The sequence below is a fragment of the Crotalus tigris genome, unplaced genomic scaffold (assembly GCF_016545835.1).
Source record: "Crotalus tigris isolate CLP2741 ecotype Arizona unplaced genomic scaffold, ASM1654583v1 scf7180000018301.7375997, whole genome shotgun sequence".
NCBI lineage: Eukaryota > Metazoa > Chordata > Lepidosauria > Squamata > Viperidae > Crotalus > Crotalus tigris.
The window spans coordinates 2,251,274-2,270,390 of NW_024096931.1; the positions used below are offsets into that span (position 1 = coordinate 2,251,274).

At 45.5% G+C, this 19,117-nt stretch overlaps 1 protein-coding gene across 6 annotated transcripts in view; it reads left to right on the forward strand.

Moving 5' to 3' along the window:
* Positions 1-19,117, forward strand: part of SLC5A11 (solute carrier family 5 member 11) — a 39,534-nt gene that overhangs the window by 10,425 nt on the left and 9,992 nt on the right. For all 6 annotated transcript variants that reach the window (XM_039349742.1, XM_039349744.1, XM_039349745.1 and 3 more), the window contains 8 exons: positions 704-808; positions 3,785-3,844; positions 5,771-5,875; positions 9,473-9,578; positions 12,497-12,577; positions 12,673-12,878; positions 15,665-15,800; positions 17,248-17,355. In XM_039349742.1, the coding sequence (XP_039205676.1) occupies positions 704-808; positions 3,785-3,844; positions 5,771-5,875; positions 9,473-9,578; positions 12,497-12,577; positions 12,673-12,878; positions 15,665-15,800; positions 17,248-17,355 (907 nt within the window). The remainder of the gene's footprint in view (positions 1-703; positions 809-3,784; positions 3,845-5,770; positions 5,876-9,472; positions 9,579-12,496; positions 12,578-12,672; positions 12,879-15,664; positions 15,801-17,247; positions 17,356-19,117) is intronic.

Below are 19,117 nucleotides of genomic sequence, written 5' to 3' on the forward strand. Positions count from 1 at the left end.
GAAAAACCAAACAGATTTGACTCCGCCAATTTGAGCTTGTGGCCTTTTTAAAGACCCCCCTGTGACCTGGATCACTGAGAATCTCCATAGACACATCTTAACGTTGCCAAGTTTGGAGACCCTGGTCCTATAGTGTCAAGAGAAGCATCCCAAAGGAGAAATTTGGAGAGAGGAGTTGCTCGGACATTACCCCTGAATTGTATCTGAAGAGGGATGAGAGGGAAGAAAGGAGAGGAGAGAGAAAAGAGCAAAGGAGGGGAGAAGGAAGTAGAAAGGTTGGAGGAGAAGAGGAGAAGTGGGGAGAAAGGGGAGGAGAGTGGTGAAGGAAAGAGAAGAGGAGAGGAAGAAGAGGGAAGTAGGGAAGAGAAGAAAGGGAGAAAGAAGGTAGAGAAGAAGGAGTGTGGATACAGTGAAAGGGGAAATGGGTGAGCAACACCAAAAGTCATGTGTATGTATTTATTTCATTTTATTAAAAGTATCTTATATATGAATGTAAAAAGAATGTATGTTAACATCTGATAAATATCACGGTATATGTATGGGGGAGAGTTTGGAAAAATAAAAAATTATTATAAAAAGAAAAAAAAGAAGAAGCATCCCAAAGGAGAAACTGGGTCTTGGGTCAGGACAAGTGATCCACTCAAGGCAGGTTTAGAAGGTACCTGAGATTCCCACCCAGCTGATCAATGGCTTCTTTTCACAGGTGGGGGCTTCCCTGTTTGCCAGTAATGTTGGCAGCGGGCATTTCATTGGCTTGGCTGGCTCTGGTGCAGCCTCTGGAATTGCTGCCACGGCCTACGAATGGAATGTGAGTATCGCTTTTATGGTTCTTTTTATGCTGGCTGGCAAAGGGCAAGGGGCAAGGTCTTTCTCGAATCTGCGGACTCCTTTCTATCTCCTGGGCCTGATTCGGCTGATTAAAGAATAGCAGACTTTTCCAGGGGCTGTTTAAAGAGGTCAGCAAAAGAGTTGTGTCTTTTGTGCAAAGGGCTGACTCTCCCTTCTCTTCAGCTCTGGGGCCTGGCTGGATGCTTTTTGGATTGAGTCAGCTTTTGCACACCTGGAATATAAAGACATCCGAGTAAATGGAACACTGAAACAGAATAACAGACTAACAGTTGGAAAGGACCTTGGAGGTCTTCTAGTCCGACCCACTGCTGAAGCAGGAGAGTCTACACCAGGGGTAGGCAACCTTGGCTCTTTTATGACTCGTGGACTTCAACTCCCAGAATTCCTGAGCCAGCCATGCTGAGGGGAAAGAGAGAGGTTTCCAAGCTGAGTCATGCTGGCTCAGGAATTCTGGGAAGTGAAGTCCACGAGTCATAAAAGAGCCAAGGTTGCCTTCCCCTGGTCTACACCATTCCAGTGATGGAGCGCCCACAATTTCTGGAAGCAAGCCATTCCACTGGTTAATTGTTCTCACTGTCAGGAAATTTCTCCTTCCTTCTAAGTTGCTTCTCTCCTTGATCAGCTTCCATCTGTTGCTTTTTGTCCTGCCTTCAGGGGCTTCAGAGAATAGCTTGACTCCCTCTTCTTTGCGGCAACCCCTTAGATATTGGAAGACTGCTATCATGTCGCCCCTAATCCTTCTTTTCATTAAACTAGACCAGGGCTAGGCAACCTTGGCACTTTTATGACTCGTGGACTTCCAACTATGCTGGCTCAGAAATTCTGGGAGTTGAAGTCCACGAGTCATAAAAGAGCCAAGGTTGCCTACCCCTGAACGAGGCATACCAAAATGTTGACCCCTTCTTTTCATTTGTAAGATATACTCGCCTTGTGACATCCCTATTTCCAGATAGCTGAATCAAGAGCCCAGGTGAAATGGGGGGCCAGGTTTAAAATGGTCTTTTTGAACCTGGAAGCTTAGGAGGACACAATTTAAGGGCGGGAGGGAATGTGGATAGCAAAGCTTCTTTGGTTTGGGTCAGAGCAAGGCTGCCCTCCCACCTGGTTTCCCCACCCCTCCACCTGCCTACACCTTGGGAGAGAGATCTACAAATCCCTGCAGCAGCACAGGAAGGATTAGAGAGGCACGGAGGATACTCCCTAAATGTCACGATCTCTGCAGAAACAGCACCTTGAGAATTTTTTTCTCTTGCATTAAAACTCCACTTTACTTCGCTCCCTGCGAGAGAAAGAAGTGAGCAGCAGGATGTTGCTAGAGCAGGAATCGGTATTTGCTAATCCACTCGGGCTCTGGGTTCAAGTCCTTGAAGCTGATACAGCAGTGTTTCTCAATCTTGACCATTTTAAGGCATGTGGACTTCAACTCCCAGAATTTCACAGCCAGCAATTGCTGGCTGTGGAATTCTGGGAGTTGAAGTCCACATGCCTTAAAATGGTCAAGGTTGAGAAACACTGTGATACAGAGACGGATTGGGCCCATCCCTCACTGAAAATGGCAGGAACTTTTTTTTGGGGGGGGGTGATCTGGTGGGCTATCTCCATGGAGAACCACATGCACATCAGCTCATCTGCTGGGGCTTCATTAATGCCAGGCTGCCCACTTTCCTGCTGGCATCTGCTTTGCTTGCCAGCACTGAATGTTAAGTAGCAGCAGTCCCAGAGAGGGGGGAGGCCTCTTCCTCTGACCAGTTGCTTTGCATGGCCCCATAGTGGTTCTATTCTCCAGTTTATTCTGCAGTCCCAGTGCAGGATTATAACTGCACTGCTCCTGAGGGGGGAAGAAGGTGTGAATGTTGTACCCTGTGCTCCATCACTGGAGGTTTTCAAGAAGAGACTGCTTCTGCTCGAGCAGGGGGTTGGACTAGAACAGTGGTTCTCAACCTGTGGGTCGGGACCCCATTTGGGGTCGAACGACCATTTCATGGGGGTCGCCAAACAACGCAGTCCGCCATTTTTTTCCCCTTTTCCTTAGCTGTGCTCCTCCCTTTTCTTCCATTGGCTTTTGAAAGCCAATAGAAGAGACTCTCTTGAATAGAGTCTAATTCTATTGGCTTTCCAAAGCCAATAGGAATTGTCCAGGCTGTCTCCCTGCTGAGCCCGCCAAAAGTCCCAGTCTGCAAACGGTGCTGCACCAGTTGAGTAGTCCTCGACTTATGACCGGTTGGGGGTCGCGGCATTAAAAAGGTTGAGAACCACTGGACTAGAAGATCTCCAAGGTTCCTTCCAACTCTATTATTCTATGTCCTGGGTTCTATGTCTGGACAGCTATTTGTCCAGAATAGTGTAGGGCAGGGGTAGGCAACCTTGGCTCTTTTATGACTCGTGGACTTCAACTCCCAGAATTCCTGAGCCAGCATGACTCAGCTTGGAAACCTCTCCCTTTCCCCTCAGCGTGGCTGGCTCAGGAATTCTGGGAGTTGAAGTCCAAGAGTCATAAAAGAGCCAAGGTTGCCTACCCCTGGTGTAGGGTCTCCTGCTTGGGTCAAAGGCTGGACTAGAAGACCTCCTAGGTTCCTTCCAACTCTGTTATTCTGTTATTCTGACTTAGCCACACCTGAAGAGCTTACAGGCCTATCCCAGCAGGGCCTGGTTTGCTAGGTCAGTTGCATCCAATTGAGCTTTTGGGACACTGTCACCGGAGTTACCTTTGGCTCCCTTTTCAAATCCTCCTAAAATGCACCAGATTGATTGGCAGGGGCTGCCAGAAGTCTACAGCTGGAGACGTAAAATGAAGCTGAATTTGCTTGTGGAGACCCTCGGCCGCCAACTGTTGGCCTGCCCTGCCAACGGAGAGTGGGTGAACCGCCCCGTAGATCTGCAGGTTTTTGAGGGGAGGGGGCTTCCGCTTTTCTAATGGCTCTGTGGTCTCTCCTAGGGGATGTTTTGTGTCCTGGTGTTGGCATGGCTGTTTGTTCCCATCTATCTTGCAAGTGAGGTGAGTAAGTCGGCACCCAGAACACCTCCTCTGCTCTTCCAGAGAGCCGAGTCCTTCTTGATCTTACCTGCTTTCTTCACCTTGACCTTCACCTGAGAAGGGCCACGTGGAACCAGGCAATATGGCAGAGCCTCCGGGATTTTGTTCCCCGTCCAAAGGGGTTAGAAATGCCTTCCTTCCTTTCTTAAAGCGCTTTGAGCAAAGCCGTCTCTCTCACTCTCTTTGCCCTGTTGCACACACCTGCAAGCACCCCTGGGTCTTAGCCTCTTTAGAGGCCTCCAAGGTGGCTTATATCCCATAACATCCTATTTCAAAATGTTCATGCAGGCAATGGAGGGCTAGGCCACGACGAGTAGGAGGGCCGCCGCGGTGGGCCTTGAAGCCTAGGGCGCGGGCCCGGGTGGAACCACCGCGGGCGCAGATCTTGGTGGTAGTAGCAAATATTCAAACGAGAACTTTGTTAGTGCCGAAGCTATGCAGAAAATAAAGGATTCTTTAAGGTGAATAAGCCTCAAAGTTCTTTGAAAAGCTGCTTCTTTTCGGAACCATGACAACAGTCATAAATGTGAAAAAATGTCAAAAGTCACTTTTTTCAGCGCCGTTGTAACTTTGAACGGTCCCTAAAGGAACTGTTGCAAGTCGAAGGCTTTCTGTAATTATTTTAATCAATTTATTTGGCCATCCACTTGCCAGTGCTTTTCAGCCCCCTCAAAGTGGTTTACAGTGTCAGCCTATTGCTGCCAGCAATCTGCGTCCTCCTTTTCGGTAAAGAAAAGGCTGGAAGGCTGAGTCAATCTTGAGCTGGTCAGGATTGAACTACTGGCAGTGGGCAGAGTTTGCCTGCAATATTTTATTCTAACCACTACGCCACCATGGCTCTTAGTAGAGGCTAAAGAGGTCTTTAGTAGGCTTGTAGTAGGGCAGTGGTGGCGAACCTATGGCACGGGTGTCAGAGCCCTCTCTGTGGGCACTCACGTTGTCGCCCCAGCCTCGCTGCCCCCTGTGGCCCCCTACTCACCAGCAGTCTCCCTGGAAGAGACTTGCCCCAGGCGCAGCCTGCACAGAGCAGCGCAGCCAAGGACATGGCAGCCGGGCAGCGGAGACAAGACTCTGCCCTTGTGCCCCATCGCATACAGATGATGCTGTGGGGTGCAGACAGAGAGTGTGGCCGCCATGACCCTGCTGGGCCGCCTGGGCGATCTGCTGTGGCGGGCCATGGAATTGGTGGGTGGCCCTGCAGGCAGGAGAGGGGGGGCAAGACAGGGGCGAGGTGCTTTTTGGACACTCGGTCTCTAAAAGGTTCGCCATCACTATAGTAGGGGGTAAAAAGGTCTTTAGCAGGCTCTCACTAGGGGCTAAAGGTAAGGTGACCAACTTTTTTACAGTGAAAAGGAGGACACAAATAAATTGAAGAAAAAAATATCGTAAATAAAATAAACATTTTATTCATTGCAACAATAATACAGACAACTTGCATGTGCAAAGTTTGCCGGCCGGGTGTTTTGGCGCGCTCAGCAGCAATTCCTATTGGCTTTCGAAAGCCAATAGCGGGAGGAGCACAGCTCATGCAAAAGTTGAAAAAAAAAACGTCAAAAAAAGGTGCCAGAACGCCATTTTGAGCGTTTTATGAGGGGAAAAAAAGCCCTGCAGATTAGTCTTCAAATATCGAAAAGGAGGACATGAAGGAGGACACTTTTTGAGGGAGGACAGAACTTACAAAAGGAGGACTGTCCTCCCTAAAGGAGGACGGTTGGTCACCTTACTAAAGGGGGTCTTCTGTTGCTGGGGAAGTTGCAGATTTGAGAGGTGAAGGGTGAGGGCTGTGAAATGGTTCATCTCCCAGACGGCTTTGCGTACATTCCAGCCATCGCCAAAACATCAAGGCTTTTGTTTGGTAAAGACTTCCTCCTTTTCCGTCTCTCCCAGGTTACAACCATGCCAGAGTATTTGCAGAGACGGTTTGGTGGCAAAAGGATTCAGATCTTCCTTGCAATTCTCTACTTGTTTATCTATATATTCACCAAAATTTCAGTAAGTAAGGAGACGAGAGGAGACAGAACAGAACTGGCTTGGAAAGAGTAGGTCAACATAGGCTTCATAAGTGACTTTTGATGTTTCTCGTGCATTGTGGCAGCCGTAGGGCGGCAAACCAACAGATACAGGAGGCAACTGGGGAGGTGCTGCGTTTGGGATCCAAAGTCTAAAAGGCGAGCAGGGCCAATGTGGGCATGGAAGCCGCATCTGTGGGCAGCCTCTTTCTGAAGACGCATGTCTCTCTCGGCTCATTCCACAGCCTCACTGTCCTCAGGGATGCGCCTGTGAGTAAAGGAAACATCCGCTGGTGACCAAGGGGCTTCAGGATGCGAAAGGAATCTAGGATTTGGATCCACAGATCCATTCCTGAAAGTTTGCAGGGCGGGCAGAACCTCCCATAACATTTCCGCCAAGAACTGTTTTCCAAGAGTTCTAAAACTGACTCTGGAGACGACACTGAGAGAAGCTCTAAGAATGCTCATATTCACACCATTACTTTGGTTGGCTTGTGTAGTAGCATTGTACAACCGTTCAAGAAAAAAATGGATTAAAAACGTTGCTCTAAAATAGAACCACAAAGCGTTGGGAGTTAAAGCTTTTAATATTAAGGAGATGTCCAAATTTGTGGGCCTGAGTCCAGAATCTCCCTCCTTATCTGATTTGTTTGTTGCTGGTTTTCTAGTGCTGGTTTCCATCTATTTGTTTTGTTCTTAACTGAAAATTTATTTCCCAGATAGAGATGTAAAGGAAGTGCCCACACCAATGGAACGTGTTGTGTGTGTGGACAGGCGGGCACAGAAGATGCCCAGTCCTATCGTCTAGTCATTGACTTTTGTGTTTGACTACACACATTTAATGAGTAACTGGCTAACCTTTTGCTCCGGTCACTTATTAACCACAGAAGACACTCAATCCCATCAAGAGACAGATGCTACTTCAGCTGGGTTGGGTATGAATCCCAACATTTGGTTTCTATCCAAAATGTTACAACTTCTGTCCAAGTTTTAAAATCTGATAGTTAAGAGGATGCAGTCTTTTCAGAATAGAGCTGGAAGGGATCTTGGAGCTCTTCTAGTCCAACCCTCCTGCTTCAGCAGGAGACCCTAACCGTTTCAGACAAGTGGCTGTCCAGTCTCTTTTTAAAAACTTCCAGTGATGGAGCACCCACAACTTCTGGAAGCAAGTTGTTCCACTGGTTAATTGCTAATTAAGTTTCTCCTAAATTCCAGGTTGCTTCTCTCATTGATTAATTTCCATCCATTGTTTTTTGTCCTGCCTTCTGGTGCTTTGGAAAATAAGTTGACCCCCCCCCCCTTCTTTGCAGATACTAGAACACTGCTGTCATGTCACCCCTAGTTCTTCTTTTCTCTAGACTGGCCATACCCAGTTCCTGCAGTCGTTCTTCATATCTTTTAGTCTCCAGGCCTTTAATCATCTTAGTTGCTCTTCTCTGCACTTTTTTTTCCCCCCAAAGTCTCAACATCCTTTTTGTAATGTGGTGACCAAAACTGGTCACCACATTATAAAAAAGAGTAAATAACTACAAACCCACTGAAAGAGGAGAGCTGTGTTACTCTAGGGCGGCAAAAGATTTTTACCCACAAAATCAGGGTTGTTACATCCACCCCAAATCTGTGCCAAAGTTCTGAACTGCTTTTTACCAGTTCTGTTTGACCAAGTTTGTACATTGCTCAAGGGCAGCTGCCATGTCCTTAAATGGTTCTCTTCAATGGCTTTGCTGCATTGTGACTACATTTTTCTAGTCCCATAGTTAAGAGTTTAAGACATTTCTAATCAGCTGCAAAGGAAACATCTAAAAACATCTAGCCTTATTCTGTTCACCCAAACAATGACAATGTTTTGTGCCAGTTTTGCACCATTGAATTGCACCCACACACATTCTTAGTCCCAGCTTAATAATGGGACACTGAATAAGTGGAAGTTTTTTCTTGCAATTTATTGTTTGCAACTCATGTACCAAGGAATCTCAACAATTTTTTTTAACTTTCTATGTAAATCTATCTTAGTTGTGATATAAAAGGAAAAAAAACAAGTTCAAATGCTTAAGCCACTTCTAAATGCATCAGTACAGAAATATCCAATAGAAGAAGGGGACGACAGAGAATGAGATGGCTGGATGGAGTCACTGAAGCAGTAGGCATGAACTTAAATGGGCTCCAGAAGATGGTAGAGGACAGGAAGACCTGGAGGAACGTTGTCCATGGGGTCGCGATGGGTCGGACACGACTTCACAATTAACAACAACAACAACAGAAATATCTTTTAGTTTTGGTCACGATAGCCATCAATTCAGTAGTACTACTCGCTTAACAAATGTCTCAGAAATTTTGGGCTCAATTATGGTCGTACGTCAAGGGCTACCTGTAATTTGCAACAGCCAGACCGAAGCAAAAAAAGAGAAGGGGGCTATCTGAATCAATAGTTCAAATATTGACCAGCCAATTAATAATTACTGTGCTTGAAACAAAGGTCAGACATAATACCCTTTTAGACAATAATTGAGAAGAGTCATTAGTTAGGCTTTAAGCCCAAGGCCTGGGCCAGGTAATTCTTCCTAATCTGGCTCTTAGGGCAGTGGGTCTCAACCTTTTTAATGCCGCGACCCCCAACCGGTCGTAAGTCGAGGACTACTCAACCAGTCGTAAGTCGAGGACTACTCAACTGGTGCAGCACCGTTTGCAGAATGGGACTTTTGGCGGGCTCAGCAGGGCAGAGACAGCCTGGACAATTCCTATTGGCTTTTGAAAGCCAATAGAATTAGACTCTATTCAAGAGAGTCTCTTCTATTGGCTTTCAAAAGCCAATAGGATAAAAGGGAGTAGCACAGCTAAGGAAAAGGGGGAAAAAATGGCGGACTGCATTGTTTGGCGACCCCTGTGAAATGGTCATTCGACCCCAAATGAGGTCCCGACCCACAGGTTGAGAACCACTGTCTTAGGGCATGACCAGAGAAAATTGGAGAAAATTGCCATTAAAGTTTGCATACAGCAAACAGGGGCGTCACCTTTCAGCAACATGGTCCTCATGGTAGGATTGAGACAGGACAAGAAGCAAGGGTGGAAGCTCACGAGAGAGAAATCCAACCTAGAAATAAGGAGGAATTTCCTGACAATGACAACTGTTAATCAATGGAACAACTTGTCTCCTGGAATTGTGGGTGTTCCATCACTGGAGGTCTTCAAGAAAAGATTGGACGTTCATTTCTTTGGGAAGCAATAAGATTTCCTGCCTTGGGCAGGAGTTTGGATTAGAAGACTTTGAAGGTCCTTTCAGCCCTAGGATTCTAAGAGAGACTACTCTCTATCTATGCACCCAAACGCAACCATTAGTGTAGGGCAGGGGTAGGCAACCTTGACTCTTTTATGACTCGTGGACTTCAACTCCCAGAATTCCTGAGCCATGCTGGCTCAGGAATTCTGGGAGTTGAAGTCCACGAGTCATAAAAGAGCCAAGGTTGCCTACCCCTGGTATAGGGGATATAACCCAACATTTGGCCAACTGTCTTCTAATTTGAGTCAGCCCAGACAAGAGGGTTATTGAGATTGCAATCTTAGATGTTTCTCTCTCCTCCAGGTTGACATGTACGCTGGGGCTCTCTTCATCCAACAGGCCCTGCACTGGGACCTCTACATAGCGGTCATCGGTTTGCTGGTCATCACTGCAATTTACACTGTGGCAGGTAGATGTTAATGCTGTAAGAGTGGATCTTTTTGCAGTTATTTCTCGACCATGAGCCCCAGGAAAGGAGTTTAGGAGAATAGCTGGGATTGTTTGGCTGTTCTATCATCCAGCTTCAGGCAGTTGAGGTTTGACCAACGTGTATGGAGAGAAAGCATGTTTCCTTAGAAGATTTAGCGATGAATATGTAGCATGTGGTTAGGTAACTCATCCTAAGTTACCTGGAACATCGGTTAAATTCTGTTTTGTGACCACCAAGTACTTCTTGGGGTTTAAGGTGCTGCCTGACATTTGTTGCTTTTTCTGAGGCTTCATTTTGCCCCACTGCCAACGAAAAAAATATAGTGAGGGGGCAGCATTTGCAAATAAGTAAACTATTACTCACATTGCATGCTTTGTAAAAATAACTTGGGTACACCGAAGTGCTTTGCAAGAAAGAAAACATTAGATGTGTTGGCCTACGGAGAAGGAACAGCTTGAAATTTCCAAAGCAAAGATTATCATGTCCTGGCTTTCTTTAGAAAATCTCACCCCTTTTCATCTTCCTTTGCTTTGAACTTCAGTTAAAAAATGTCCTCAATGTTTCCGTTTTTTAACTCCTTTTGAAAAAAGTTAAAAAGACGTGGCGTTCAGCTGCAGACTTTTATATACTGCCCAGGGAACTACTTGTTAACAAGGAAGAGAAAAACAGGGAAAATCAAACCACAGGAGGAAAGGCAAGCAAACAGCCAGTCATGATCTATTGCTAGACCACCAGTTGGCTTGATGGGAACGGCAGACGCTCCTTTCTTGCCAGGTTGCCTACTGCATCTGCTCCCCAATACCCCAAAAGTTGTTTGAAGAGGACAGCGAGAGTTAAGTTAGGTCCCCACTGAAAGCCGATGTGGATCCCAGCAAAATCTCTCTCACGCCCCCACCTCTCCCTTCCTCGCCCCTCTTCCCTCCCTCCCTCTCTCTCTCCCCCTCTCCCCCTCTCCCTCCCCCTCCTCCCTCCCTCCCTCTCCTTCTATCTATCCCCCTCTCCCCCTTCTTCCCTCTCCTCTCCTCCCTCCCTCCCTCTCTCTCTCCCCCCTCCCTCCCTCCCCTCCTCCCTCTCTCCCTCCCTTCCTCTCCCTCTCTCTCCCTCTCTCTCCCTTCCTCCCCCTCTTCCCTCCCTCCCTCCTTCCCTCTCTCTCTCCCCCTCCCCCTCCCCCTCTCTCTCCCTTCCTCCCCCCTCCCTCCGTCCCTCTCTCTCCCCCTCTCCCTCCTTCCCCCTCTTCTCTCCCTCTCTCCTTCTCTCTCTCTCTCCCCTCTTCGTTCCTCCTCCTCTTCCCTCCCTCCCCCCTCTCCCCTTCTCCCCCTCTTCCCTCCCTCCCTCTCTCTCTCCCCCTCTCCCTCCCTCCCCCCTCCTTCTCCCTCCCTCCCTCCCTCTCTCTCTCTCTCTCTCTCTCTCACACACACACATACACAAACACATATTCCACTCTATGCAAAAGGCAATAAAATTGTCTGATAACTTTACTAGATTGTTTAAACTAGAAATATAAAAACTAACAAAAACTAACCGTTCAGGTAGGAAAGAGAAAAAAAGAAAGAGCAAAGCCAAAAGTGCAGAAAGAAGAGAAAAAGGCAGAAAATGATTTTTGATTGTCTTTTATAACAGATAGAAGCATGAATTTGAATTGACCTCTTGCTCTAAAGTTACATCAGTTTCATTTTTCCTCTAATCTACTGTTTTTTTTTTCTGATCATCAAACATACTTGCCACAATTTTATTTATTTTTTCCTGTTTCCCGGAGAAGGGTTTTCCAGCCAGCATTCATATTAATCGGTGTCTTTTCTCTAATCAAAAGGTCAATTTTGCCATCTCAGCCAGCATCATAAAATTGTTTCTTCTCTTTCCAAAACGACTGCTTTCCAACTGGCACATCATTCCCGTCGGGAAAGTCTTGTTATATTAAAAATAGCAAAACCAAACGTAGGCTAGGTACTTGCGATGCAAATAATCAGGTGCATGGTATTTTTTATTTGGATTTCTAGTTAAAAATGCCAACAGTAAACCTTCCAAGAACTGTCCCAATATTTAATCACACCTGCATTAAAACAGCAATTTTCTGATAGGTATAAAATTAACTTTAGCTACCGAAAGTCACTTTTAAAAAAAAAAAAAAGTTTTTTTTTATTTTTTAAAACAACAAAACATAGCACATATACACACACAGTATATACGCCTCCTTTTTTTAACAGCAATTTCGTAACAGTAGTCTTCTATTATTTACATTTCTCCCCCTTATTCTTCTTTAGATATATTTGTCCTTGTTGTCCCGTTGTTTCTTGTTTGCATTTTTCTTCCTTCATACTATACTTCATACTAAAAATAATACATATTATTATTACTATACATTATTATACACACATTTTCCATTTTTAACCTCTCCACTTTTATTCTCATTTATTATTTCTAATCTCCAACCAGTTGACTCAGCCTTCCATCCTTCTGGGGTAGGTCAAATGAGGACCCAGATTGTTGGGGGCAATGTAAATATATATATATATACATTGCTTACTGGTGTACACCGCTTAGAGAGTGCTTTGCACTTAAAGCGATATATAAGTCTCATAAATAAATAAATAAATAAATGCCACTTATTCCATATTAGATAGTACTCTGTGTCTTCCTTTTCTTTTATCTCTTTTGTTAATTTGTCCATCTCAGCACAGTCCAGGATTTTTCTTATCACTTCTTCCTCTGACGGTATATTCTCATTTTTCCAGCACTGTGCAGCTACCGAGAGTCACTGGATAAGGAGAGGGGTGACTTGCAAATTTAACAAATAAAGTAATAATAAACTTTCAATATCAAGAAAGGGCTTTTTTGAGGCTAGTCCAGATTTTGGGGCGGAAACTGGACCCCAATCCAGCTCTTGCTGCTTTCTACAGGGGGCCTGGCAGCGGTCATCTACACGGACACCCTGCAGACGGTCATCATGCTGGCTGGCGCCCTCACCCTGATGGGCTTCAGTGAGTACTGGGCGGGAGGCTTTCAGAATTGCTATTCCTTAGCCTGATGTCTGTCTGGGGGTGGCAGCTGAACTGGTCCATTTCAACCTCTCTAGGCTTTGCCAAAGTTGGAGGCCTTGAGGACCTGAAGAACAGATACTTCAAAGCCATCGCAAGCAACCACCACGGAAACACCAGCTGTGGCTTGCCAAGACAGGATGCCTTCCACATATTCCGGGACCCTGTCACGTCCGACTTTCCCTGGCCAGGAATCATAGTGGGAATGACCATCCCATCTTTGTGGTACTGGTGCACTGACCAGGTAATTCATCTCACCCGCTACGTTTGTCTTCTGGCTGAGGAAGAGTTTTAAAAGGTCAAGGTTTCCCTTGTCCAGTTGTATCCGATTCTAAGGGGTGGTGCTCATCTCCATTTCTTAGCTGAGGGAGCCAGCGAAGACTTTTTCTGTGGTCATGTGGCCAGCCAAAATGCACAAAATACTGTTAACCTTCTCACTGAAATGATTGTTGTTGTCGTTAGTTGCGAAGTCGTGTCCGACCCATCACAACCCCATGGACAACGTTCCTCCAGGCCTTCCTGTCCTCTACCATCTTCTGGAGTCCATTGAAGCTCACACCTCCTGCTTCAGGGACTCCATCCAGCCACCTCAGTCTCTGTCGTCCCCTTCTTCTCTTGCCCTCCATCTTTCCCAGCATTAGGCTCTTCTCCAGCGAGTCCTTCCTTCTCATTAGGTGGCCAAAGTACTTGAGTTTCAACTTCAGGATCTGGCCTTCTAAAGAGCAGTCGGGGTTGATCTCTTCTAGGACTTAACTACTCACAGTTGCATGTTTTCGAACTGCTAGTTGGGCAGGAGCTCAACTCGTCGCATGGCACTTGTGTCTCAAACCCGGGCTGTAAGCTTCCAGCTGACAAGCTCAGCATCTTTAACCGCTCAGCCATTGTGTCCTCTACAGAGGGAGAGCTTTAAAGGAAGAGAAATTGCCACCATATGCCAGGAAGTGATAGCATTGCTTTAAGGGAGAACTTGCAGCATAGCTCACACACAGGAGTGGCAAAAGATGCGGCTACTTTAATTAGGATCAGGGCTGTGTGCTTGAGAAAGTTTGCACAACTTCCTCCGAATCGCTTCTCAAGTGTGGCAACTGAAATGTCTGGCATTATGAGAACAACACTGTAAATCTGCCCACATCATCATGTGCTGTCATGGTAACACAGTAAGTCCCTGGGTTAAGAATGCCCCGATTTAAGGATGACCCATGGTTAAGAATGGAGCCTATTGTTGCAAAATGTGATTGAAATACACAGTGATTCAAGTTAAATACACAATGGTTCAAGTTCATTACACAATGTTATTTATACAGTATTATATAACACTGTTCCGGCTTACATACAAATTTGACTTAAGGACAGACCTTGAGTACAGAACTCATCCTTAAACTGGGAATTACTTATAATCATGAGACACGTTTGGGAGCGCCCAGAGTCACATTTTGTGAGATGAGCAACTATATAGAACGGTGTTTCTCAACCTTGACAATTTTAAGGCATGTGGACTTCAACTCCCAGAATTCCACAGCCAGCATTGCTGGCTGTGGAATTCTGAGAGTTGAAGTCCACATGCCTTAAAATTGTCACAGTTGGGAAACACTGATATAGAACATAAAACACAGAATAATAGAGTTGGAAGGGATCTGGTCTTCTAATTCAATCTCCTGCTCAAGCTGGAGACCCTATACCAGTGGTTCTCAACCTGTGGGTCGGGACCCCATTTGGGGTCGAACGACCATTTCACGGGGGTCGCCAAATAGAATAGACTCTCTTGAATAGAGTCTAATTCTATTGGCTTTCAAAAGCCAATAGGAATTATCCAGGCTATCTCTGCCTTGCTGAGCCCGCCAAAAGTCCCAGTCTGCAAACGGTGCTGCCCCAGTTGAGTAGTCCTTGACTTACGACCGGTTGAGTAGTCCTCGACTTACGACCGGTTGGGGGTCACGGCATTAAAAAGGTTGAGAACCACTACCCTATACCATTTTAGACAAATAGCTGTCCAATCTCATCTTAAAAACCTACAGTGATGGAGCACCCACAACTTCTGGAGGCAAGCTGTTCCACTGGTTAATTGTTCCCACTGTTAGGAAATCCCTCCTTATTTCGAGGTTGCTTCTCTCCTTGGTTAGTTTCCATCCCTTGCTTCTTGTCTTGCCTTCTGGTGCTTTGGAAAATAAATCTGGTAAATAAATAAATACTCATATGGTTGGCTCCTCACTACGATCCACCATTAGTGGATGTTCTGAATGAGCAGCATTTGGATAGAGAGGACACCCCCTTCCTTCTCCTGACTATGCAAAGTTGTCAATCCAGGCTTCCCACATTCAAGGCCAGCACCGTCTGCCTTCAGAATGCGCCACACGCCAGCGTCTCAACAGCCACTGTCTATTTGGAGTAGAGAACAGAGCAAATGGCCTTGGCAGACAGAAGGAAGAGCTGCTTCCAAGGCAACAGATAAGCCAGCCTTGAGTTCCCCCCCAGAGAAAACAATGTGAAAAAAATTCTCAGACAACCTCTCCCCTCTCCCCCCCCCAATTCACACAAAGATAAAGGGAGGGAGGGACAAGGACATTGAGACTTGCAAGCTTCTGTTCCTAGAGCAGTGTTCCTCAACCTTGACAATTTTAAGGCATGTGGACTTCAATTCTCAGAATTCCACAGCCAGCATTGCTGGCTGTGGAATTCTGGGAGTTGAAGTCCACATGCCTTAAAATTGTCAAGGTTGAGAAACACTGTCCTAGAGCTTTACCATAAAAGTATCCTACTTGGTCTTGGGTTTTTTTTCAGTCTGGTCTACTTTGTCAGGTTGACATTTGGGTACATCTTCATGGTTCTGAACTTGGAAGCATCTGCGAGGTGTGGACAAGGAAGCCAAAGCACATTAAAAAAAATTGGTTGAAACGTTGACTGGACTATTGTGACCATCATCTTGACTTTTTGGACTACGCCCTGCCTGGACTTTGAAGCTGGGGTGATGTGGGAGGCTGTTCTAGGCGAAGAAGGGAAAATGAACCCTGTCCATCTCCTTTTCCTTTGAAGGTCATTGTCCAAAGGTCTCTGGCGGCAAAGTCTCTCTCTCATGCCAAGGGCGGGGCCCTGCTGGCCTCCTACTTGAAGATCCTGCCTCTCTTCATGATGGTCTTGCCTGGCATGATCAGCCGTATCCTCTTTCCAGGTAAGAGTGGGAGCGGTGGCCTAAAAATCATTTAGAAAAGAAGCATGTTCTTTTTATTGGGGGGGGGGGGGCATTACGCTTCCCTTGGCATCCGGCCCTCTCAATTCCTGGCAAATAGATGGGGAAGAAATGGAGGTAGTGACAGATTTTATCTTCCTGGGCTCCAAGATCACCTCAGATGGGGACTGCAGCCAAGAAATTAGAAGACGCTTGCTCCTGGGGAGGAAAGCTATGGCAAATCTAAACAGCATTCTAAAAAGCAGAGACATCACCCTGCCAACAAAAGTGCGTATAGTCCAGGCCATGGTTTTCCCAGTTGCAATGTATGGCTGTGAAAGTTGAACCATAAGAAAGGCTGAGCGCCAAAGGATGGAGGCCTTTGAACTCTGGTGCTGGAGAAGACTCCTGCAAGTCCCCTGGACTGCAAGGCGATCCAACTGGTCAGTCCTAGAGGAGATCAGCCCTGACTGCTCTTTAGAAGGCCAGATCCTGAAGTTGAAACTCAAGTACTTTGGCCATCTAATGAGAAGGAAGGACTCACTGGAGAAGAGCCTGATGCTGGGAAAGGTGGAGGGCAAGAGAAGAACGGGAGGACAGAGAAGGAGGTAGCTGGATGGAGTCCTGAAGCAGTAGGCGTGAGCTTCAATGGACTCCAGAAAATGGCAGAGGACAGGAAGGCCTGGAGGAACGTTGTCCATGGGGTCACGATGGGTCGGACACGACTTCGCAACTAACAACAACAACAACGCTTCCCTTCAGTTTGGTTCTGGCCTAGTCTGGAAGAACTGAGAAAGAAAGAGTCTGAGAAGACAGCCTTATTATTTATTATTATTTAATAATTATTAGTATAGTATTTATTATTTAATAAATTATTAAACCATTTCTAATATTTCATATTTTATTTAATAATACATAATAAGGCTGTCTTCTCAGACTCTTTCTTTCTCAGTTCACCGAGACTGGGCTAAAACCAAACCAAATGAGGATACAAAGAGAAGTGTAATTCTTAAAAAAAAAAATCAAGAATCAAATGCTTCTTCTTTTCTACATGATTTTTTAAAAAATATATCCCAAGTAGCCAAGAATTAGCTAAAAAGAAATTATTTCAGCATTTGCATTTTGATCTTTTAACCAACTGACAAGCAGTTTGGGGTGTAAATACCTTGATTTTCATCCACACTGGGGCAAGAGATTAGAATTCAGGTGAGATTCTTCTGGGAAGATAGGTGTGTTAGCTATTCCGGGAGGGGGCAAGGCTGGGAAGACCCTGAGGGCTTCCAGAAGCCAAAGTTGGGACCCCCAGCCTTTCATCTTGCAGGCCTTATTCTGATTTCAAAATGGCAGTCCTGAATCTGATTTCTAATCCTTTTTTTTTTTTTTTACTTTTTCCAATTGTTCAGCCTTTCTCTCACCCTTCATAACGTCTTTTGGTTCTATTTTGTTGCAGATCTAGTGGCCTGTGCTGATCCCAAATCCTGTAAAGAGATCTGTGGCAATCCATCTGGATGTTCAGATATTGCGTACCCCAAACTCGTCATAGAGCTTCTGCCACTGGGTAAGGGGCTTCTCATTAATGCGAAGAGGGGCATGGTCGACAGGCAGAATTGCAATAGGACTCTTGGGAGCCTTCAGGAGCAGACTAATACCTTACTTTTCTCACAACTGAGTTGCATTTTGTTGTATTGGATCCAGTGTTCAAGTCTATCTTCTGGATCTTGAGCCTACCTTCTTGGTGTCATCTGCAAATGTGATGAGTTCTCCTTCTATTCCCTTATCTAAATTGTTTATGAAGTTGTTGAAGAGTACTGGGCCTAAGACAGAAATGTGGAGTACCCCACTTTGCTTTTCTCCATGTAGATATAGTTCCACTGAGGACCACACGTCGAGTGCGGGTGTTCAGCCAGTTAGAGATCCATCTGGGGGTGATGCTGTTTATCCCATTTTTTTCCTATCTTACCAAGTAGTAGGTTACAATCTACTTTATCAAATGCCTTACTGAAGTCCAAGTAAATTATATCCACAGCATTGCGCTGGACCACTAATTTAGTTACTTTGTCAAAGAATGCAATAAGATTTGTTTGGCATGATCTGTTTTGGACAAAGTCAAGTTGGCTTCTAGTCATTGCTTTGCTGGCTACTCAGAACGAGTTGGAGTTTACAAAGGATGCTAAGAACAGCGAAAGGGGCTCCTTTGTTATCTTCAGAATAAAAGGGTAGATAAAATATGATACACATGCTAGGAAAATATAGCTAAAGAATAACAAGCATGGAAAAGGCAGAACTTCTCTTTCTCTATAGCAGTGGTTCTCAACTTTTTTAATGCCGCGACCCCCAACCGGTCGTAAGTCGAGGACTACTCAACTGGTGCAGCACCGTTTGCAGAATGGGACTTTTGGCGGGCTCAGCAGGGCAGAGACAGCCTGGACAATTCCTATTGGCTTTTGAAAGCCAATAGAATTAGACTCTATTCAAGAGAGTCTATTCTATTGGCTTTCAAAAGCCAATAGAATAAAAGGGAGTAGCACAGCTAAGGAAAAGGGGGAAAAAATGGCGGACTGCGTTGTTTGGCGACCCCCGTGAAATGGTCGTTCGACCCCAAATGGGGTCCCGACCCACAGGTTGAGAACCACTGCTCTATAGAAGAGTTGTTCATTCCAGCCTGCCAGTTATGGAAGACAGTTCATATAGTCAGAGCGATCCTCCTGATGCCTAACTGAGAATCTCTTTCATTGTAGTTTTAACCCATTGATTCTGGTCCTGTCCTCTCTGGGCAATAGAAAACAAGACTAATTCCTGTTTTTGGCTATCTTTTCAGACTACAACCTTCTTTCCCCTTAGATAATTTTTTGTATGCAAACAAATCCTTTAACTGTTCCTCATAGGAAATTGGTTTCTGACCTTCACTATTTTATGAACTGTGAAATCTTATTTCATTTTTTTGATGTGGAAAACTCTTTAATAGATTGGGGGGATGCTGTGGTTATAATATACCGTATATACCGGCGTACAAGGCGACCCGGCGTATAAGACGACCCCCATCTTTGTCGCTGAGCCGCATTCCTAGAACGTCGTCTTATACGCCGGAAACTACCAGTATTTCCGGCGTATAAGACGACCCCCATTTATATAAGGAAGTTGCCTTATACGCCGGCATATACGGTATCTTGATTTTAGTAATGCATTTAATAAAGTACCACATGACAATCTAGTTAGCAAGCTGAAATGTGGGCTGGATTACCTATCTATTACATGGATACTTAGCTGGCTTGTAATGGGTACTAAGAGTGGTGTCCAAAAGTTCCTTATCTCACTAGAGC